The sequence below is a fragment of the Oryctolagus cuniculus genome, chromosome 2, assembly GCF_964237555.1.
Source record: "Oryctolagus cuniculus chromosome 2, mOryCun1.1, whole genome shotgun sequence".
NCBI classification, from domain to species: domain Eukaryota; kingdom Metazoa; phylum Chordata; class Mammalia; order Lagomorpha; family Leporidae; genus Oryctolagus; species Oryctolagus cuniculus.
Genome location: NC_091433.1, coordinates 73,155,176 through 73,174,881, shown reverse-complemented (window position 1 = coordinate 73,174,881; position 19,706 = coordinate 73,155,176). Strand labels below are relative to the sequence as shown.

Genomic DNA, 19,706 nt, shown 5'->3' with positions numbered 1-19,706 from the left:
TGAATCTTGCTTCTGCTTTATTAGATATTACACCCATGTTCAAGAAAACATAAGGTATAGTTTTAGCATTTTTTAAATGATGAGAAACAGAATAGATTCCAGAGAAAGGCAACAAAATTAAAACAATTCAAAATATATCTAAGGAAAAGTTAGTGATTGTTAAACCTGAAAGATAAGCTTAAGCAACTATAGAGTTCCTTAAAGCTCTGTTAACCAAGAAGAACACATCCCAACAATGTGCCCTGTTTTTAGAAATAGTGATGCTAACAGAGTCAGAAAGATAATGTCAAATGTTTTGGAAAACACAAAATATGCACATGGAAGTGAAATAAGAGGAAAGATTCAAGACGGCAACAAGTGAGAGAGAAAGGGGTTGGGGGCTTTGAGGAGATGCATGCTATGACAAGGAAGGTTTATACTGATAACCTCAGGTGATGATAGAAGTATTTGTAGTGAATACACGTTTTATGGTCTAGAATGATTTTTTGAAATAGGTTAATAATTTTCTTTATATTTGATAAAAGAAATGGCTACTTTCTGTTCTTTAACATCTAAACAGAGTTTTCCTTTTTAACAGCTGTATTTTATATATCTCAATGACAACATTTCTTGAGTTATTTTTATCTTGAATTGCACTGTTCCCTTGCTTTTGGAAGTGTGCTGTATATGTCCTTTATTTTAGAAGTTCAAAGGGAAAATTCAGGCAGTGAGAAACACAGCTTCATCAGAATCCCGGTCCTTGCCGCTGTCTTCACTCGGTGCATGCTCACCACCACTTGGAGACCGACAGCTCAAGTCCTCGACTCCAGATTCCTGATCACTGTTGGCTGACAGATCTGGATCTGAGCTTTTCAAGTTGTCTTGGGTTAGGATCAGGGCAGAATCTTCATCGCCTTGTGAAGGGCTCCTGGATGGAAATGATTTCATATTCCCACTGTAATCCTGGGGAGTGTTGGCTGTGCTGTTGTCTGAGGTAGAAAATCCTGAATGTTTGCTGGGTTCATTTTGCTTACTCTTCACCTTAGTGTGATTTAACTGGACTTTCTGAATTTTTTCCAACCTCTAAAAAAAGAAATAACCATTTCAGTGGAAAGTCATAAATTTCCCTCTTTACATATATAGCAGATATAACCTCCCAGCAGAGTGTAACGTTAAGAACATGGGATTTAGACGGATGGGAGTTCAAACATAGACTTCATTTCTAGTATAAGCACTGTAATCTATGACTAAACAATATAACACAGGTAAATTATCACCTCCTTTCTATGCTTTCATGGTTTTTATAAGATGATTTTCATTGTATGAACTCAAAATACAGTTTTAAAAATGTAAAAATAAGGGGTTTGAGATATAACTCACCATAAAATTCATCCTTTTAATGGTACAATTCAGTAGGTTTTTACATATTCACAAGGTTATACAACCATCACTACTAATTTTAAAACAATTAGATTTTCATCACCTCCCCACCAAAAAAAAGAAAAATACCCATTAGCAGTCATTCCACATTTTCCCCTCCTACTATGCCTTGGCAACTACTAATTGATTTTATCTCTATGGATTTACCTAGTGTGTTTACTTCCTGTCATGGATTATATAACAAATAATGACCTATTTTATTTTTCTGGCTTCTTTCTCTTCACATATGTTCAAGGTTTATCCATGTTACAGCATGTATCAATATTTCATTGCTTTTTATGGCCAAATAATATACTGCATTTTGTTCATCAGGTCATAGACATTTGGGTTATTCAAAATACATTTTACCAGATTTCACCTTTTAATGTCAGCATGAGAAAATGCCATAAGATAAAGTACTATGTGCAAAAGCACTGTGCGGGGTGATATGAGGAACAGAGATAGGTAATAAATTACATACACTTATGGCCATAAAGAACTTGGAGTGTCATAACAGAGAGGCAGAGTTCATGCAATGGAGGAATTTGGAAGAGGCAAAAGTTATTTAAGAGAGATAGTCTGGTACAGCTGGAACATTTTAGTAGGGCTGTGAAGGAATTAAACTTATACAGTCTGTGATGGTTAGAAAGCATTCTTAGCACAAGGGAAAGTGAGGAAAATTACAAGGTAGGAAGGTGTCAATTGTGTACAAGAAAGTTAAATTTTAGCTAGGGGAATAGTGGACAATAAAGTTAAAACAGTGGATTAGACCAGATTATAGGAAAATCTCAAATGCCAGACTAAGGAATTTTGACTTCATTTTAAGAAAATAAGAACCAAAGTTTAACATTAAGTTTAAAGTCCTAAGATTTTCATAAACCTTGGATGTCTTTAAGAAGAGTAAATAAGGAGACATAAAGGGAATTTGAATGGCAAACGATGAAACTTATACTAGTTTCAGAATTCTAAAAACCTGTGGCTCATTTTGATTCTTTGTATTCATGTTTTATTTCAGGGTCACTCAGCCCTGTGTGCAATGCACAATTATCTATGATACTCTAAAGATTCTCCAGTGGACTCTAGGCTTCAAGCCCAGACAGCAGGATTTCTTGTAAGGTGGTGATTCTGATGCACACACAAGGTTAAAATAGGTCATTATTTGTTATATAATCCATGATAGGAAGTAAACACACTAGGTAATTCCATAGAGATAAAATCAATAACGTGCAAAATGATGGTTTAAGGCAGAACTCCACACAGATGCAAACATGTTTTGTGTGACCCTGGCAGACTATTACCAGAATAACATTTATGCTTAGTCACAAAAGTTCTCAAAACCTAAGATCTAACACATGATTTATATCTTGAAAAGCAGTCTAGGTTGTCTAGAATATTATGAGGGGGAAAACAGAAGTGTCAGCCTCACTAGTTACCTCTAAATGACCACCTGTGTTGGGGATCTTGAACTATAAGGCATCATTTCCAGCGGTGACTTGCATAGACTATCCACTGAGAAAGGGAGTAGATGTCAATTTGTGATATCTTGCCAACTTTTACTCAATATTCACCAATCTGAAAGTAGGATACTGGAAGTTCTCTTCTAGCAACATTATTGCTTCATGAGGTATAATGAAGAACCCTGACTATTGAAAATTTCCCAGACTTCATCCTATTACATTTTTCTACACTGCAAAGCACCCATTGTGCCTAAAACACTGAGCCTCCATTTAGAATTCAAGTCCCAGACAACCGGAATGTATTGCCAATTCTTATGGAAGTAAATAACATGATGATGTCATGAGTTTATGAAGATAACTGAAACAGAATGCAGCAAATAATCCAAGAGGGTGTGGTTATCAACTAGACTACAACTGTGTCAGGAAACAAAGGTATCCAATTAGGAAAAAACATTGAAAGATACAGCCTTTCTAGTCAACTACAGGGAAGTGATAGCAGGCAAGAAATAGACTGTTTAGTCACCTTCAGCTGTTACCAATATAAGTGTAGAAACACTTGTTTTATGAATATAATCATTTTATTATAAATATACTTAGGACTTATATATAACAATTATAATAATACTTGTATAATTATACAAGTATAGAATTTTTAAAGTGTATCTGGTTTTACTCATTTTTATCCCCCCCCCCACTTTATCCAGAAAGAAATAATTTTCATATTATCAAGCAATAGTAACAAACCAATTTGACCTATGGTAGGAACAACTCAACTAGTTTGGTAAACTGTGGAAATGAGCCACAAAGCCAAGTCTCTGAAATGCAGTCACTGCCTAGGTTTGGGCTTCGGTTAACTGGATGCTCGCCTGGTGGGGTTTTGTCTGAAGTTATCCTCCAGCTACAAATATGAAAAGCTAGGTTGCTATATTTTATGTACCAAGTCTTGAGATGTTTTAATTGAGCGAAATAAGCATAAAACATAGATTAACAGCAGCAAAGAAACGTGTCTTACTTCTTCTAGGGCCTCTAGCTCTTCCTCCAGCTGCTGCGTCTCTTCCTTCACTGCCATGAGGTACTCTGTGACTGACTGTCGGGGCTGCATCCCCTTTTCAAAGCGGTTATACATTCCATTCCAAAACCTGGGAAGGATGGCAGAGCTGGTGATACCACTGTGTCACAGTCAGAAAATGCACACTTTCAAGTCTCCTAAGGTATCCTTCACATCACAGTACTAAAGGTTTAATATAACCAAATGTACATTACAGGCTCGAAAAAGTCACTGTTTAAGGTAATACTTTCATGTTGATTATTTCTTTTTCTCGGGTCAGTGAACTACTTTTGGGGAGAGTAAGTTCATGAAGAGTCTACTTGTCCATGTGATACTAAATTAGGAGACAAATATATTTTCTAAAATAGATTGAAGTAGTACTTTTTGGTTTAAGAGAAGAATTCTTAGTTTTGAACTTTGATAATCACTGCTTGTACATTTAGAATCTTAAGCTGCAGAGAGACTTACAAACTTGAAGTTGTTAGCCTTTGTTTATATATAACCACCAACAAATTAACCTTTGCAATAAATCTTATCCTTTTACCTTATACAATAAAGAATACTAGAATGCAAATGAGAATAAATATGAGACTAAATGGTGTCACCAGGGATATCTTTACATCTATTCTTTTACTTAGCAAAGAAAGTAATTTGAGGGCAGGAACTCAATGTCACTGTTTTTCCCTTAGTGCCTAGAATAGTGCTTGAGCCTCAGTAAAATATTTAAATATATGAGTTGCAATACAGTTGATTGTAGCTTTTTTTTTTTTTTTTTTTTTTTTTTTTGACAGGCAGAGTGGACAGTGAGAGAGAGAGAGACAGAGAGAAAGGTCTTCCTTTGCCGTTGGTTCACCCTCCAATGGCCGCCATGGCCGGCGCACCACGCTGATCCGAAGGCAGGAGCCAGGTGCTTCTCCTGGTCTCCCATGGGATGCAGGGCCCAAGAACTTGGGCCATTCTCCACTGCCTTCCCGGGCCACAGCAGAGAGCTGGCCTGGAATAGGGGCAACCAGGACTAGAACCCGGTGTGCCGGTGCTGCAGGCAGAGGATTAGCCTATTGAGCCGCGGCGCTGGCCCTTTTTCTGTTTTTCTTTTCTTCTTTTTTTTTTTTTTTTTTTTGTAGCAACAGCTCTTAAAACCGGTTTTATACAAATCATATAGGCACTTTTTTATACAGAATTCATATTATGCTGTAAAATTATGGGGAAAGTATTATTGAAATATTTAGGAACAAAAACATGTTGAAGAATAAAATCTACAGAGGAAGAAAAGCCACCTAGCATATGTTGGGACTGAGCAGGGAGGAGGAATGTGGTTTCTCAATTTATCATGATTTTATCTTTTTGCTGAACTCTGAGTCATTTTTCCTTATACAAGCATAGAAAAGATTCAAAGCATAACTTACAACATACATATTTATACCTAGTACATATTTATAGAACCTCTAAGATGCCATCCCAGTACATACAATCTGAAAATGATTGATTTTCACCTGGACTTGATTCAGCAGAGAAAAAAAGCTGAGTATAGTATATCAAGATCACTATCAAAGCTTGTGAATTCACATCTGACTATAAGGTAGGTGGTTCTTGGTTCATTAATTCCATTTTTTCTTTCTTCCTCTTATTTTTAAGAAAAAAATTAGAAATCACATTTTTAATATACTGTTAACTATAAAACATCAACTTCTGAAGAGAATTCCACATTAACAAGGATGGAGGAGAGGAGACTATTCCAGCATTTTCCTCTGTGGAGTTTGGTGCCCCAGAGTCCTTAATGCTCAGTGTGTTTTCTATACTTTGGCTGCTGAATGTTAAACAGTACCAGAATCCAAGTTCATACCATAGCTGGAAAGTTCCAAAAGATTTACATACTTGTACATGGAGTTGCACGGTGTTGTTGGGAGATGGAGGATTCCCTGGGTCTGACTGTGATCAGCTCTAAAGAGTGGATTCAGGTAGTCAGCCCGATTCTTCCAAAGGTGTGCCCATAAAGAGTATGTTCTTTCTTGAATTCTGTTATAAAAAAAAAAGTCTAAAAATGACTGTTTTATGCTTATGAATAGTAGATAGATTGTATTAAATATGTTGTATTAAAGCTGGTAGGGCACTACCTGCTATCTGAAATATTGTGTCCCTGTTGTGTTTCAGGGAAATTTACACTTTGTGGAAGAACACTGTAGAAATCTCAACTTTTCTATTATCTGTACTAGCCTTGACAAAATGTTAAATTCCTCAGTGTATAAAAAAATATATACACTCTGTAGTTTTCTGGGTCTTTTTCCATAACAGTCATCAAGCATTTGCTATTTGCCTTGCAGTCTTCTAAGTGCTTCATGTTTTTTCTCTCATTTAATCTTCAATTTCTATGAGATACATCAAATTTAGGGATGAGGAAACTGAGGAACAGGGAAATGAACTTGTTTCTCAAAGTCCCAAAGCTAATGAATGGAAAAGCCAGGATTCAACCCAAGCAGATACCATTAGAACTGGCTAGTCCCATGAACAAACCACAATCTAGGAAAACAGGTGAGCCTAAAAGATGCACTTAGCTAGTTTTAAGTCATTTCCGATTATCAGGAATTGCACTTGAACTTCATTGGGAAAACAAATGAGTATCTACTAGAAAAAGTAATTTTCCTTCTATTCAATTCAGTATAAAACTACTGGACTCTATTTGAGCTGATCATGTCCAGAATTAAATCTGATCATGTATTTACCACAGTAAAATCATTTTATTCTATAAGAATCTGAAAATATTTTTTCATTTACACTTCCTGTATCACTTAAGTTTCTGACCTAACAATTTGTTTTAAAAGCACACATTATCTGCTTTTACCCTTGGTTAGAGCAATACAGTTTGAATCTGAATAGTTGCTTGTATTTCAAATTTGCTTTCCTGGTTGAATTTGCAACTGTTATTAACAATCCACCAAAGACTTTTTTTTTCCCTTTTTAGTGTAAAAATCACTTTGAATCCAGAAAGTTCTCTGTAAATATTAGTGTGCAACATCTACCAACATGTGTATGCCAGGTGGAAAAAGGAAAATGAATGTAGGTGTGTGTATATATCTTTGACAGTTTGAAGGTATTTAAACCACTCATGAAATTATGTCAAGAAAACAAACTTTAATATGTCAGTATAAATAAGAAACTGAAGAAACAGTCTTCCAAATTATGACACCTGCTAAATTTTAGATAAAAATTAATCAACAAAATACTTACTGGAGTTCTTGTCTCTCTTTTTGGCTGTTACATAGGAAGTTTCCAAACTGGCAAGAGTAAATGTGATGTTGAATGTGAATCAAAAACCTCTCATTGAACTCAAAGGCACAGGGAAACCGTTCCATTAACTGCCAGACACACTCAATAAACTGGTCAATAACTGGAGAGATTTCTTTTGGGTCACCATCTAGAATGCCATATCTATAAAGCAAAGATTAGAAAGTTGTGAGGCTAGCTTTTTTGTTTTCCTGATTAGAAAGACCAGCAGAAAAGCAAACCTAGTTCCTAAATTAACCTTATAAATTCAGAATGAAGAAGTAGAAAAACAACTTTTTAAATTCCAATTTCAAGAGAAACTTTGTGTTAAAGATCTAATTGGAGAAGGAAATATTCATATAAACTGTTAGTGCTAAAAATTCAATGGAAAATTTCCATGTAAAAAAAGAACATTCTTCAAATTTTAAAAGTATATCAAAACTTTGAAAATAATTTTTCACTTTGTTTCATTAGTAATCAATGATAGAGTGAGAAGAAATTCCAGATCAACTTTAGGAATTTTCCATTTTGCTTTGGGGGTTTTATTTCCAATTTTTCTTTATTTGAAAGGCAGTGAGAGAAAGACAGAGATGGATCTTTCCATCTGTTGGTTCGCTGCCGGGTGAGAAAATTCAATCCAGGTTTCCAGATGGGTTGCAGGGACCCAATTACTTGATCTGTCACCTGTACACATCAGCAGGAAGCTACAATTGGGCCAAGACTTGAACTCAGGCACTTCTTTATGGGTTGTGGGTATTCCAAGCAATGCCTTAACCACTGCACCAAATTCCTGCCCCTTTTAGATTTTTTTTTTTTATGAAGGGATAAACGAGAGAGAGAACTTGAGAAAATAGTGGTTCTCCAATTTCTAGTGATGTTCTCATTTTTAGTGAGCAGTTAAAACTTGCCACATAATTTCCATGTGACCACAGATTCCACAATCTTTTATTAACCATGTCTTCATTTTCAAGGAGTTCACCAGAATCCTGTCATATTTCCATTGGTTCTTAAATGAAGGCTGTCTAGACCTTTACACTATTACATGATTTTTGGAAAGAATCTTAAAGGGTGCCATGAAAGAATGACAGTATAGAGCCTCAGCTTTTCAGCAATGGATAATAAACTTGAGGAATAACAATGAACACTGACCAGTTTTATGTTTTCCCAAGAGTGGAAACATTACATAATGGAAACTCCTCAAAAGTTTCAATTCCAGTCACCTTTGGTAGTATTCAAAATCACTGCCTAACACTGTTGCTTCATCAGATAAACGCTTACCCAGCCAGTCCAGCCACTTCTGTATTTTTTCTGTCATCTATCTTCTATCTTGGAGTTCCTAACTCCCTAGCAGGTAGTCAGTAGAAGCCCAAAACTGAAAATTATAATGTGGCCCTAAGCAGCTTATTTATATATAATATATATAATATATATATATGGGTTTACATATATAAAATGGAACTATTGTACTTTCCTGGAAAAGTTCTATAAAATACTAATTGAAAAACCTCAGAACTAATGGTCAATGAATGCTAATTACAAAAACTACAAAAAATGTATATAAGCAATTACATGCGCGCTGCCCCTTGGAACACTCAATCGAAACACTCACAGAAACAGTGCTCTTACTCTAAACATCCGAAACAACAGATTTTTAAATGTTTCTTACCTGTGATTAAACTTATGACCAAAGGAAATCCAGTCTTTTTCAATTAATACCTACACATGAAAAAAATATAAATATCATGGAGAGAAGCAAACACAGAAAAATAAGAAACCATAACCCATAATGTTGAAGGATTCAGAGGTATTTGGAGCAGAAATCGCTATCCTGGGAAACCTGTAAACGAAGGAGCACACATTATCCACCAGTACAAAGGTACACATGAAGGGCAGTGCTGAAGGCTCATGCACAGGAAAAATAAATGGGAATGCATGAATGAATACGTCACTCCACCACCCCTGAGTACTTCCTGTGTGCCTGGCACTTTCATGTTGCCTGCTACATTATCTCATTTAATTGTGAGAGAGATCTCTGTATCACTCCCATTTTATAGAAGGGGAGCCTGAAGCACAGAGGGTAATCATTTGTTCAAGATCATGCGAGGAGGGAACAGCAGGTAGAACTTCACAATTTAGCTTTCTCTGTTCCAAATTGCATAGGAATGTTTCCCAGTGAATGTTACTACACATTACTAAAATAATGGGGTTTAAGAGTATATTAGAGATTTTAGCCCTGTTTTGGAATGACAGTTAACGTGAATTTATAGTTTTAAGCAGTCTGAATTAAACATGTTTAATCAGATAATATGGAATAGCCTCATTAATATCCCCTCTACTCAGTCTAGGAGAGGAGCCTGACACTGGAGTGTTTCTCTGAATCTCAACACTGTCACAGGTAATTGGAAGTTTTTGGACACATCCAAGAAAAGAAAAAGGAAGAGGAAGGGTCAAAAGAAGAAGGCTGCCCCCTAGGTGTCAGATAACACCCCTTGAAAGAGTAGATAAGCACTGACATCCTCCATTTGGGCTTCATTGTCAGTACCTGTCCCTTGCATGAACTCAGGATCCACTAATGTACTTTCTGTTAGCTCACATTCAAGGTAATCTAGTTATGAGGAAGCCCCTATAGTCATTTCAAGGTAACCGTACCAGCTTAGCCAAAACTTCACCAGCCCAGGCAACTATCCAAACAGTCTGTAGTTGGAAGCAACCTGTCACATTTTGACACACCCTAAAAAGTTCAATCTCTAGGAGAGGATGTACTCATCATTTCTGCAAAAGGCACAAAAACAGTATAATTTCTAGTATTCTCATCCATTGTTCTGAAGGATTACTTGGAAAATATCGACCTGGGAGTGAAAACAGCTTTTCATCCCAAGGACTTTTTGTATATAGAAAACACAATGTTTTCCCTAAATGTTTTCTTTTCTGAAAAAATTGTACTGGCATATATTCATATTCTAACTTGAAAGACTTCTAGGTAACTTATATATAAAACCCACTATATCATAAACTACTGAATATGTCTTATATTTGTCCCCATATTCACATTCAATATCACTGATTTGAATTGATTTCAATAACCTAGAAATTAATGTCTATTTCACTTTCCCCCTTTACTTAATTTTGCTGACCCACTAAGAAAAATAACACTGATAATAATGATGATGATAACAATAATGATAGTGAAAAGTTGTCATCAGTTGCCTGAACAGCGGTCCATTCCCAGTAAAGGCTCTGCTGTGTGAAGGGCCCAGCAGCCCCACTCACCATGAAGCCCTTCAAAGTGCGGTAGTGCGGGTCCAGCAGGAGGCTTGCCACTGAGCACACCTGGGCAGTCCTGTCCCAGCCATCAGAACAGTGCACAAGCACGCTTGCCCCTTCCTCTGAAACTGCCTACAAACCACAGCATTAGCAAACAGTCATAAAGAGTGGCTACAAAGGAAAATTCTCACCAGAACTAAGTTTGGTTATACTCATCCTTTAAGAAAGAAAATATGCAGAACAAAACTGTTCATTCATTGATTTACTGTTTGCTATACTTTGTGCTCTCTCCCCTCCCCCTGAACTCAAGCAGGAGTTTAATTCCTGAAGCCACCTTTCAGTGGTATTGAGTGTGAGAACACAATCTAATTATGGTTTTAGGGCTAGAGCTCCCATGACTGAATCCTGGTGGCTTTATAAGCACAAGGACAGAGACACACAAACATGGAACTATAAATAACCTCTAAATAAACATTTTTTTCTTTATGAAGTTGGACTGCATTAGTTATTTCCTTATATAATGAAAATCTGTGTTTGTGCCCCCACCTAGTTTTAGTGCTGGTGGCAAAAGCTTTTCTTCCGTACCTATTATACCTGGAAGCCACCACCTAAGTCTCCTTGCTTAAGCATATGTACTGAATTAAGTGTGTTTACAGTGCCAACATGTCTCCATGACATGTCCTCTCTTTCCTCCCTTCTGGGTGCCATATGAAGCCTTATTGAAATTCTGGACTTGACCAAACACTTCTCAAAGGGAAAGGGCAAAAAAGTATAAATTGTAATTTATAGATAAAAGGGTAATTGCTGAGTAATAAGTCCAGGGATGAGGGAAAGAGGAAGAGACAAAGGTAAAAATTATACCAGAAAATCTCTGCTGGTAAAATAATTTCCCCTATCTGCTACTGCAGATGTACACAGCTTTCAGCTGAATAACTTGGTGGGAAACATAAGTTGGAAAAAAGGTGGAGATTTCATCATGGCTATTTGTTACAACCTGAAATAGTATTATTTCATTGGCTTATTTTCTGTCTCACACACCAAAATGTTGAGTCTGAGATGACACTTCATATGGCTTATTCAGCACTGCATCCACAGCACCTGGAGTAGTACCTGCCACTAAATAAATATTTGTTGGATAAATGATTATCTAATAAAGGGGAGCATACCATGTTGCCAGAAAAGTTTTGGCTCTCTGGAGATATGAATCAAAGAGAAATTTTATGTTTTAAAAACCAACACTGAACAATGCAACAGAAAATGTATTCAATAACAGCTTGAATGAAAGTTGCAGTAAGAGCTCCTAGCAGCCACAGGAACGTGACTTCTGCTGTGGCAAATCTAAAAAGAAGGATTTACTGGATGTAAGCTTCAAGCCCATCACTCAAGTGACTCAGAATTGGTTGTACTGCCCTACAGAAAATTCTGCCCTCCATCTACAATTAAATAAATGGGAGATAAGAGTATTCTGGAAATAGAATCTTCTGGAAATATTTTACCCTTTGATCACTAGGCTAACAATCAACCAACCACACTGCTCTTAGAAAACCACATCTTCGGAGGGCAAACTCAATGGAGGTCAGCAAAGTCAGCTTTCCATTTAATGCAGTGCAGCTTGGAGCCCATGTGGAAGAAACCAGATTGCTACTTTGAAGTCAGCAAGGCTCGCTAGTCTGCCCCTTGATTTTTTTTAAAATTTTTTCTGTAAGCACGTACCTTTGCAATGAAGATTCCTGCATCCATGATGGCCTTAATGTGCCTCAACCAGCCAGAGTTCTCTAGACCCCACAGGAAATCACTCATGGAGGGAGATTTAAGTTCACACACTGCAAGATAAGTCAATTATTAAGTGAAACTAAGGCAAACTCATTTTACACAATGATATTTTACAGGTAGTTTGCTAATGGTTACTTTGTTAGTGCAGACACTTTCTGGAAGATGTAAGTTAAAATAAATATTCAAGTTTATTTAACTTGATTCTACTGAACCAGTTCAAGTAAGGCATTTCTATCTTCTTTGGTCATGGGGAATGCTACATCTGTTTACAAGTACTATATCTGTAAATTTTAAATTATAACATTAATACAAGTATTGAATACTACTACAGTAAAAGTCCAGCAGAGACCATCTATTTACCTTCCCAGCAAAGACAATTAAAATGGATCAACAAGGGGAACTTGTGTTAAGTGTGCTATGGGGGAAAAAAATCATATCACTAATTCCAGCACTTGCCCAGTTACAACTCTCCATGACACAAGCATTTCAGATTGCAACAGCTGTGAAATCCCAAAACAAAACTATCCTAAAAAGTCTTACATGGAAATGATCAAACTCCTCTTGCCAACAAATCCCACCTACCAGGAGCAAAACGTAAAAGCAAAATTTCCACCTGCAATCCAATTCTAGAACATCAGGCATTCCCTTTGACTGAAAATGAAGAAAATCCAGGTCCCCAAAGTTACCTACATTTCCACAACTAAGATGTGTAAGCACCCTTGTAACACTGTCACCAAGCACTTTCCATCTCAAGAGTTTATTGTATACTCACCATAAAGCATGGAAGTGCTTTAGGGGCAGTGTTCTTTGTATCAAAAATTATCCATCCAAAATTTGTGGGTTCTCTACCTATGAAGCCTTTTGAGGAGTCTTATAAATGAACCAGTGACAACTAAATGATGCTCCACAAGGTTAATCTTTTAGCTGAAGTATATCTTACTGTACTCAGTGATATAGTAAGCACCCACAAGCAGTATGGGGCCCTATTTCCTCAGTAATCAGAACTCCCTCAGTAATCAGCTGTGTAATCCTGCACATCATTCAACTATTTGAGCCTCAATTTTGAGATTTTCAAAACAGGTGTTCTAAACTGTATCCTTCCAACTCTGGACTCCCAGAATCAAATCTGTCAACTGTTCACAAATGCTGTGCATATGGAATACATGGCAACCACTGACAACAATATTTTTCTGATGCCCTGCCCTAAACAAGCCAGATAACAAGGGGTTCACTCTGTTTTCTGCAACATAAGACACACACCAAAAAGCCCAGGTACTTAAACTTGAGGTCATAAATGACAGCAATGATGGAGGAAATAACACTGAGATTCCCAACCCAAATCCAACTTCAGAAAATCGTATTATGAGTACATTTAGGCAAGATTCCAAAATCTTTCTTCCAGGAGTCTGCCCTGAGCTGAAATCGCAGCTCCGATGACCTTTTGAGCAGCTGAGGAGTACTGAGATCCTTCCAGCGTCACTCTGGCTCAGAGCATTGTCCCATCAGAGGTCGCAGGGTTTTTCCTTCCCACCCTGTCCCAGCATCACAGAAAAGAAGCCACGATTGCTACCTGGTAAAGCAGATGCAGACCAGCACGGGTGCTTTGCTGAAGCTCCATGAGAAACACAGATTAATGCACAGAATCTACAGCTTTGTTAGTCAGCCCCATGTTTCTGGGGACTCAGCAGAGGCTGGGTGTTTCCAGGCTTACAGTTTTCATGGTTAAAAGTGATGGAGAGAGGGTGGAAGTGAAGGGGGAGGGGAGAAGTATCATTATGCTCTCAAAACTGTATATATGAAATACATGAAATTTGTTCCCCTTTTATAAATAAAAGTTTAAAAATAAGTACTTAAACACATCCAGACAATGAAATATTATTTCATGATAAAAAGAAATGAGCTACCAATCCTTGAAAAGACTTGGAAGAAATTAAAATGTCCATCAGTGATCTTCTAAAGGTGCAAGGAAAATGCATATTATGAAGAGAAATTTTTTGATATCTACAAAAGTTAAATATTTATTTAGTAATAAATTTAGCCAAAATGAAAGAGTTCTACATTGAAAAATATTAAAACATTGGCAAAAATCACTGAGGATGCAATATATGGAAAGATAATTTTTTAAAAATTTTATTTTAATTATACAAGTTTCATGTATTTCATAAATACAGATTAGGAACGTAGGGGGACTTCCCCCCTCCTTCCAAACTGCCCACACACCAACCCTTCCACCCCTTCCTCTCACATTGCCATTCTTAATTTTTACAAAGATCTATTTTCAGTATACTTAATGATTGTCTAGTTAACCCTACTCTAAGTAAGAGTTGAACAAATAGTATGAAGAGAACAAAACAAAACAAAAAAAAAAAAACAAAAAAAATACAGTTCCTCAACGGAAGAGACAAGAGCTATAAACAATATCTTAAGCGTGGTTTTGGCTATTCAGTGCTTAAGATACTAGCTGTGTGAGCATGGACGTTTTTCTTAGTCTCTCTGTGCCTCAGTGTTCACTTTTTAAGATAGGGATAACAGCCACCCCATCAAAGAATTGCTATATATGTCAATCCTTACTACTACATTATTCTCAAATGATATAGCTTTTATGTTCTACAATTTTCAGAAATTTATATGATAGCCATCTGCAACTTGATTTCTTCATTCAATATTTTAAGATATCCGTATTATTTAAGGAGATAAATTCCTTTCATTCTAACAGCTATACAGTATTCCATTCTATGAATCAATCTCACTATATATGTAGATACAGATATAGAAATATTGGGTTATCCATCCCCCCACTGTTGACAATTGTGTCTTCTCTTTCAATGTTCATAAACAATGCAGTAAAAACATCTTTCTATAGTCTCTTTGTGGCAGGTCACTTTTTACACACACTTCTACAAATGACATGGGCTGGGTTATGGGGTTTCTACATCTTACAGAAATAGGGAGGGCTACTCGTTTACCATAGATCATAACTTTATGTGAACTAAACTTCACATGTTAGTAATAACAAACCATGATATGTACAAGGGCAAAAGCTGGCAATACTCTTCAAAGGCTTCTGAGTCACACACTTTCATATTCAAAACTCCTGGGAACTGTTACTGATCCTTGCTGTCTAGAAATGTAAAATGAGGTAAAAGCATCTTCCTCTAACAGTATAAAGATGAAATGAGATCATACATGTAAGCATTATGCTGACAAAATAAACATTCCCCCAAAATAGTAGCTATGATATATATTTTGCATTTGTTGATCTAGTACTATGACCTGGGAGACAAGAGATGCCAGACTCATTTAAACATATCAATGATAAGGCTCAGAAACGTTAAAACACAAAGTGACTAATAGCAGAAGATCTCAAGTGCAAGGTTTCTGGCAAACCAACCTAGACTTTTGCTACCACATTATAACTACATTGGTGGATTTTACTAGAAATAATACTGATAATAGTAAAACTTAAAACCAGATGCCAGGCATTTTTCTAAGGGCTTTTTATAGATTAGGATCTCAAAACTATCACCATGAGGAAGGCATTGCTATTTTTCTTGTGCTCTAAGTGTGGAAAGTAACACAAAAAGAGGTTCAACGGCTCGTCCAAGGTCTCCCAGCTGATACCTGGGATTCAGTCTGGCTGCAGCACCATGTCCTTCACCAATGCCTCTCAATCTCAGGTACATTGTTTATCACAATCCAAATGTAAAACACTAGAAGCCCTCCTTGGTTCTCACATGCCATCCACTTAAAGGCCACATTTTCCATCAGCACACAGACCTGCACTGTCGTAACACAGAAGCCACTCGTCACATGTGCCTACTGAGCCCTTGAAATGCAGCTAAATTCAACTGAGATGTGCGGTGGGTATAAAATGGGAATCAAACTAAAGATTTTGTAATAAAAGGCATGGAAATACCTCATTAATTGCTTTTGATCATGATTTCATAGTGAAAGAATACTTTGATATATTAGGATAAAATGTATTACTTAAATTAATTTACCCATTTATTTTTTTCCTTTCTTAAAGTGGTCAGCAGAAAATTTTAAATTGCAAGCTTTGTCCACACTGTGGCTTGCATTATATTTCTGTGGACAGTGCTGATTTAGATTACTTAATTTGATCAGATGTCCTCAAAGAATTTTGCTTATGCACCTCTAAACAGTATATATTTAATATTTTATTAATTTATATAGTATATTTATTTGAAAGGCAGAGAGCGATAGAGAGGGGACAGAGACTGACAGACAGACGTCCCTCCTGCTGGTTCACTCCTCAATTGCCCATCACAGCCAGGGCTGGGTCAGGCTGGTAGTGGAAACAGTCTGGGGTCTCTTGGGGCTGGCAGGGGCTCAACTGCCTGAGCCATCATCACCTTCTGCCTCCTAGCATGTGCATTAGCAGGAAGATGGAATCAGGGCCAGAGCTGAGACTCAAGCTCAGACACTCAGAAATGGGATATGCGTAACAAGCAGCATCTTAACTGCTGTGCCAAATGTCCACCCCTCAAATAAACTTTAAAACTATGTACCCTGGGGCCAGCACCGTGGCACAGCGGATAAAGCCACTGCCTGCGTCGCCAGCATCCCATATGGGCGCCAGTGCAATTCCTGGCTGTACCCCTCGGATGCCTTGAGATAAACTATCACAATGAGATTGAGGGTGAAATAAAAGGTGTATTTTTCTGGCTTAAAGCCTGCGCCCTGGGAATATTCTAAGGAACCGGGATGGACATAACATCGAAGCTAGTGATCTAGAAGCCTATTCCCATCAGTTAACAGAGCTGGGGCATGCCTTGGAAAATTCTCCTGTGAGCTCAGCTGAAGACAGACAGTTGAAGCTGATGCAAAGGCCAAATGCCAGGCCTCCATTAAAACTGAGCAAGTGCTGCTTTTCTTGCCTCAGCCGGACGGAGATCTGCCTGCTACATGCACTGCTCAGCAGTACCGTGCAGGCCCTTCTGGTGGCTGGCTCGCCTCTGCCTATGCTCACTGCCAAAGACACAGGTGCAGCCCAGTGGGAAGTATGGCCATTCCTGCACCCTGCCTGAGCTCTCACCACTCCTTGGGCACCTGTTGTTTGGTTTTCTGTCCATTCCCAGGCCCTGACAACAATGATCAACTCTAATCGTAAAATATACGCATTCCACTGGATCAAGTCTCAGGACTCAACTGGTTCCTCTAAACTCTCCACAGATAACATTCTCCTGCTCATTTTTTCTTAACTAAACAGGTCAACCCTTCAGGGTGTTTTGCAGGGCTTGGGGCTAATCAGTATCCCTACTTATTACAAAAGGTCCAGGGAACCTGAGACATACCTTGGCATCCCAACAGCAGCTGCTTTCCCCCTTTTCCCACAATGCAGTCTTTCCAGTTAACCTGGGATGTCCTGTTCAAAAAACGAGACATGGATAGCTCATAGAGCCAGGTCCTAAAAGGTATTTCAGGAGCTGCATCAGCTCCTTTCGGGCCACTCTGTTTTCAGCACATTCAAATTGCAAGCACTGAGTAAAACAACCCAGCAGGTTGTTAAGCCAGGAAACAACTGACAGGGTGTTTCTCCCTCACTGTTAAGTGGCAGTGTTGAAAGGAAACAGCTTTCAGATGATTGGAACACAGGGACAGATAGCAGTATACTTGAGACTGAAACAATTAGTGCCTGGGTTTTTAAACATAAATATGAAACTGCTGCATCTGTTTGGATAAGCTAAGAATATAGCTAAAATTCCGATTTGTTTACTCCTGTTGCCAAACCCAAGCCAATATTTACAAACCAGTTTTGCTGAACAAAGTTTGTTTCGGGTGACATCAAAGACATATACCACAAATGACAGAGAACTGTACTTAATAAAGGGAGCTGAATGTCCCAGTGCAGTGATAGTTGTTTTACCTAACTGGGTAACCACATCCCATAAACATAGAGAAACCACAGCAAACAGGAAGATACAACTTTAGAGCCAGAGGAAATGTAAAAATTTACCTAGAAGAAAATAAGGCTTTGATGATCTCCTTTAGGTATTTCTTACACCAATCTCTCTTTGCAGTACAGCTGCCAGGTGGGGTCAGTGGGGCACAGGATTGGTCTTTCTTGCACCCTAAGATCTGGAGCTAAAGTGTCACGTGGCCCTCCCTTAATTGCCAGCCTGACATACACCTGAGTCCCGCTGATGTTTGATTTGTCCTTTTCCAATTTTGGACTCAAAAAAACAGAGAGGGCCTTCAAAGAACTGGCAAATGATAATCATCTCCCTTCAGGGAGCATTCTAACAGGTGAAACCAGACAAAGCCGACTTAATTATAGCCTGGGAAATGCAGCTGTTTAATTAAGCCTGCTTTGTAGTCTCTCAGAGCGCAGTGTGGTGAGGTTTGCAGTGAATGCATTCAACTTAGTAATGTCAGAGGCATTCTCTCCTCCCTACCTATGCTAATCAGCACGGGCTCTCATTATATACAGCTTTACATGAATGGGAGTGAGTCTATGTGCGTCAATTTCTTCATAGGTTACCAACAAAACTAAACACGATACTTTAAAAAAAATTTTTTTTATAAAAACTTACATGAAAGAAAGATATTTCCCATCTGCTGGTTCATTTCCCACATGGCCCCAATAGCCAGGAATGGGCCTGACCAAAGGCAGGAGTCGAATTCAAATCCAGGTCTCTCACATGGGCGACAGGGGCCCAAGTACTTGGACTATCATCCGTAGCCTCCGGGATATGCATTATCAGAAAACTGGGATTGGAAGTAGAATTGGGACTCAAATCCAGTCACTCTGTTATGGGACCCAGATATCCCAAACAGCGTCTTAACTGCTGCACCAAACACCTGCCCCATACATTACTCCTTAAAACAGTTCCAATTCATTTCATAATATTTTCTGGAATCTCCATGTGCTTACCAATGCCTTGAAAGCTATTTTCTTACAGCTTTTAAAGGATTTGATGATAATATAAAATGATAAGGTGCAATGAAGCTTAAATTTGGTATACCTGTGTTAGCACTGCTGGAGGTAGTGGCTCAGAAAACACTACATATGTGTTCCTAGCTGCTAATAAACAGGTATGAGTCTATGTAAATGTACACAAGGGTGTGTTTGAGAATACTAAGTAGTACTGTCTAAAGAAACTCAATCAGCAGGTCTACACGATGCCTACTAGCATTAGTTTCTCATGGGAGTTTTGTTTAAAGGCAAATCCACAGAATAGGGAGATAATCTATGTGAGCTCAGCATTACAAGTGGCTAAGAATAAGATGTGAATATTAACTGCCAGTGCATGTAAAACTTGGCATCAAATAAAAAAATATGTGTGCCCACTTACAGTGTATCTACCATTGTATGTGACGTGCCCTGGTGCTTTACCTCTGTGAACTTCTGCAATCTTCTATCTGTTGTCGATATCATTATCTCAATTTACAGGAGAGGGGTGAGTTCAGATGCTAGTGACACAGCAGGGAATTTGTGATAGGCATCTAGGTCCTCTGACCCCATTTTCCATTATAATTAAAGG

General features: G+C 37.9%; 1 protein-coding gene across 3 annotated transcripts in view; it reads right to left on the bottom strand.

Annotated features, from left to right (window-relative positions):
- The window catches only part of MTMR7 (myotubularin related protein 7), a 130,133-nt gene continuing 110,427 nt past the window's right edge, over positions 1–19,706 (bottom strand). The window contains exons 8-14 of one of the 3 annotated variants that reach the window (XM_002709345.5): positions 12,142–12,251; positions 10,435–10,560; positions 8,831–8,880; positions 7,129–7,329; positions 5,779–5,919; positions 3,868–3,994; positions 1–1,062 (exon numbers count right to left, since the gene is read on the bottom strand). In XM_002709345.5, coding sequence (XP_002709391.1) covers positions 700–1,062; positions 3,868–3,994; positions 5,779–5,919; positions 7,129–7,329; positions 8,831–8,880; positions 10,435–10,560; positions 12,142–12,251 — 1,118 coding nt within the window. In that variant the 3' untranslated portion in view covers positions 1–699. Of the gene's footprint in view, positions 1,063–2,831; positions 3,995–5,778; positions 5,920–7,128; positions 7,330–8,830; positions 8,881–10,434; positions 10,561–12,141; positions 12,252–19,706 lie in introns of all 3 variants that reach the window. The other 2 variants (XR_011386326.1, XM_051842594.2) reach the window with 2 other exon arrangements.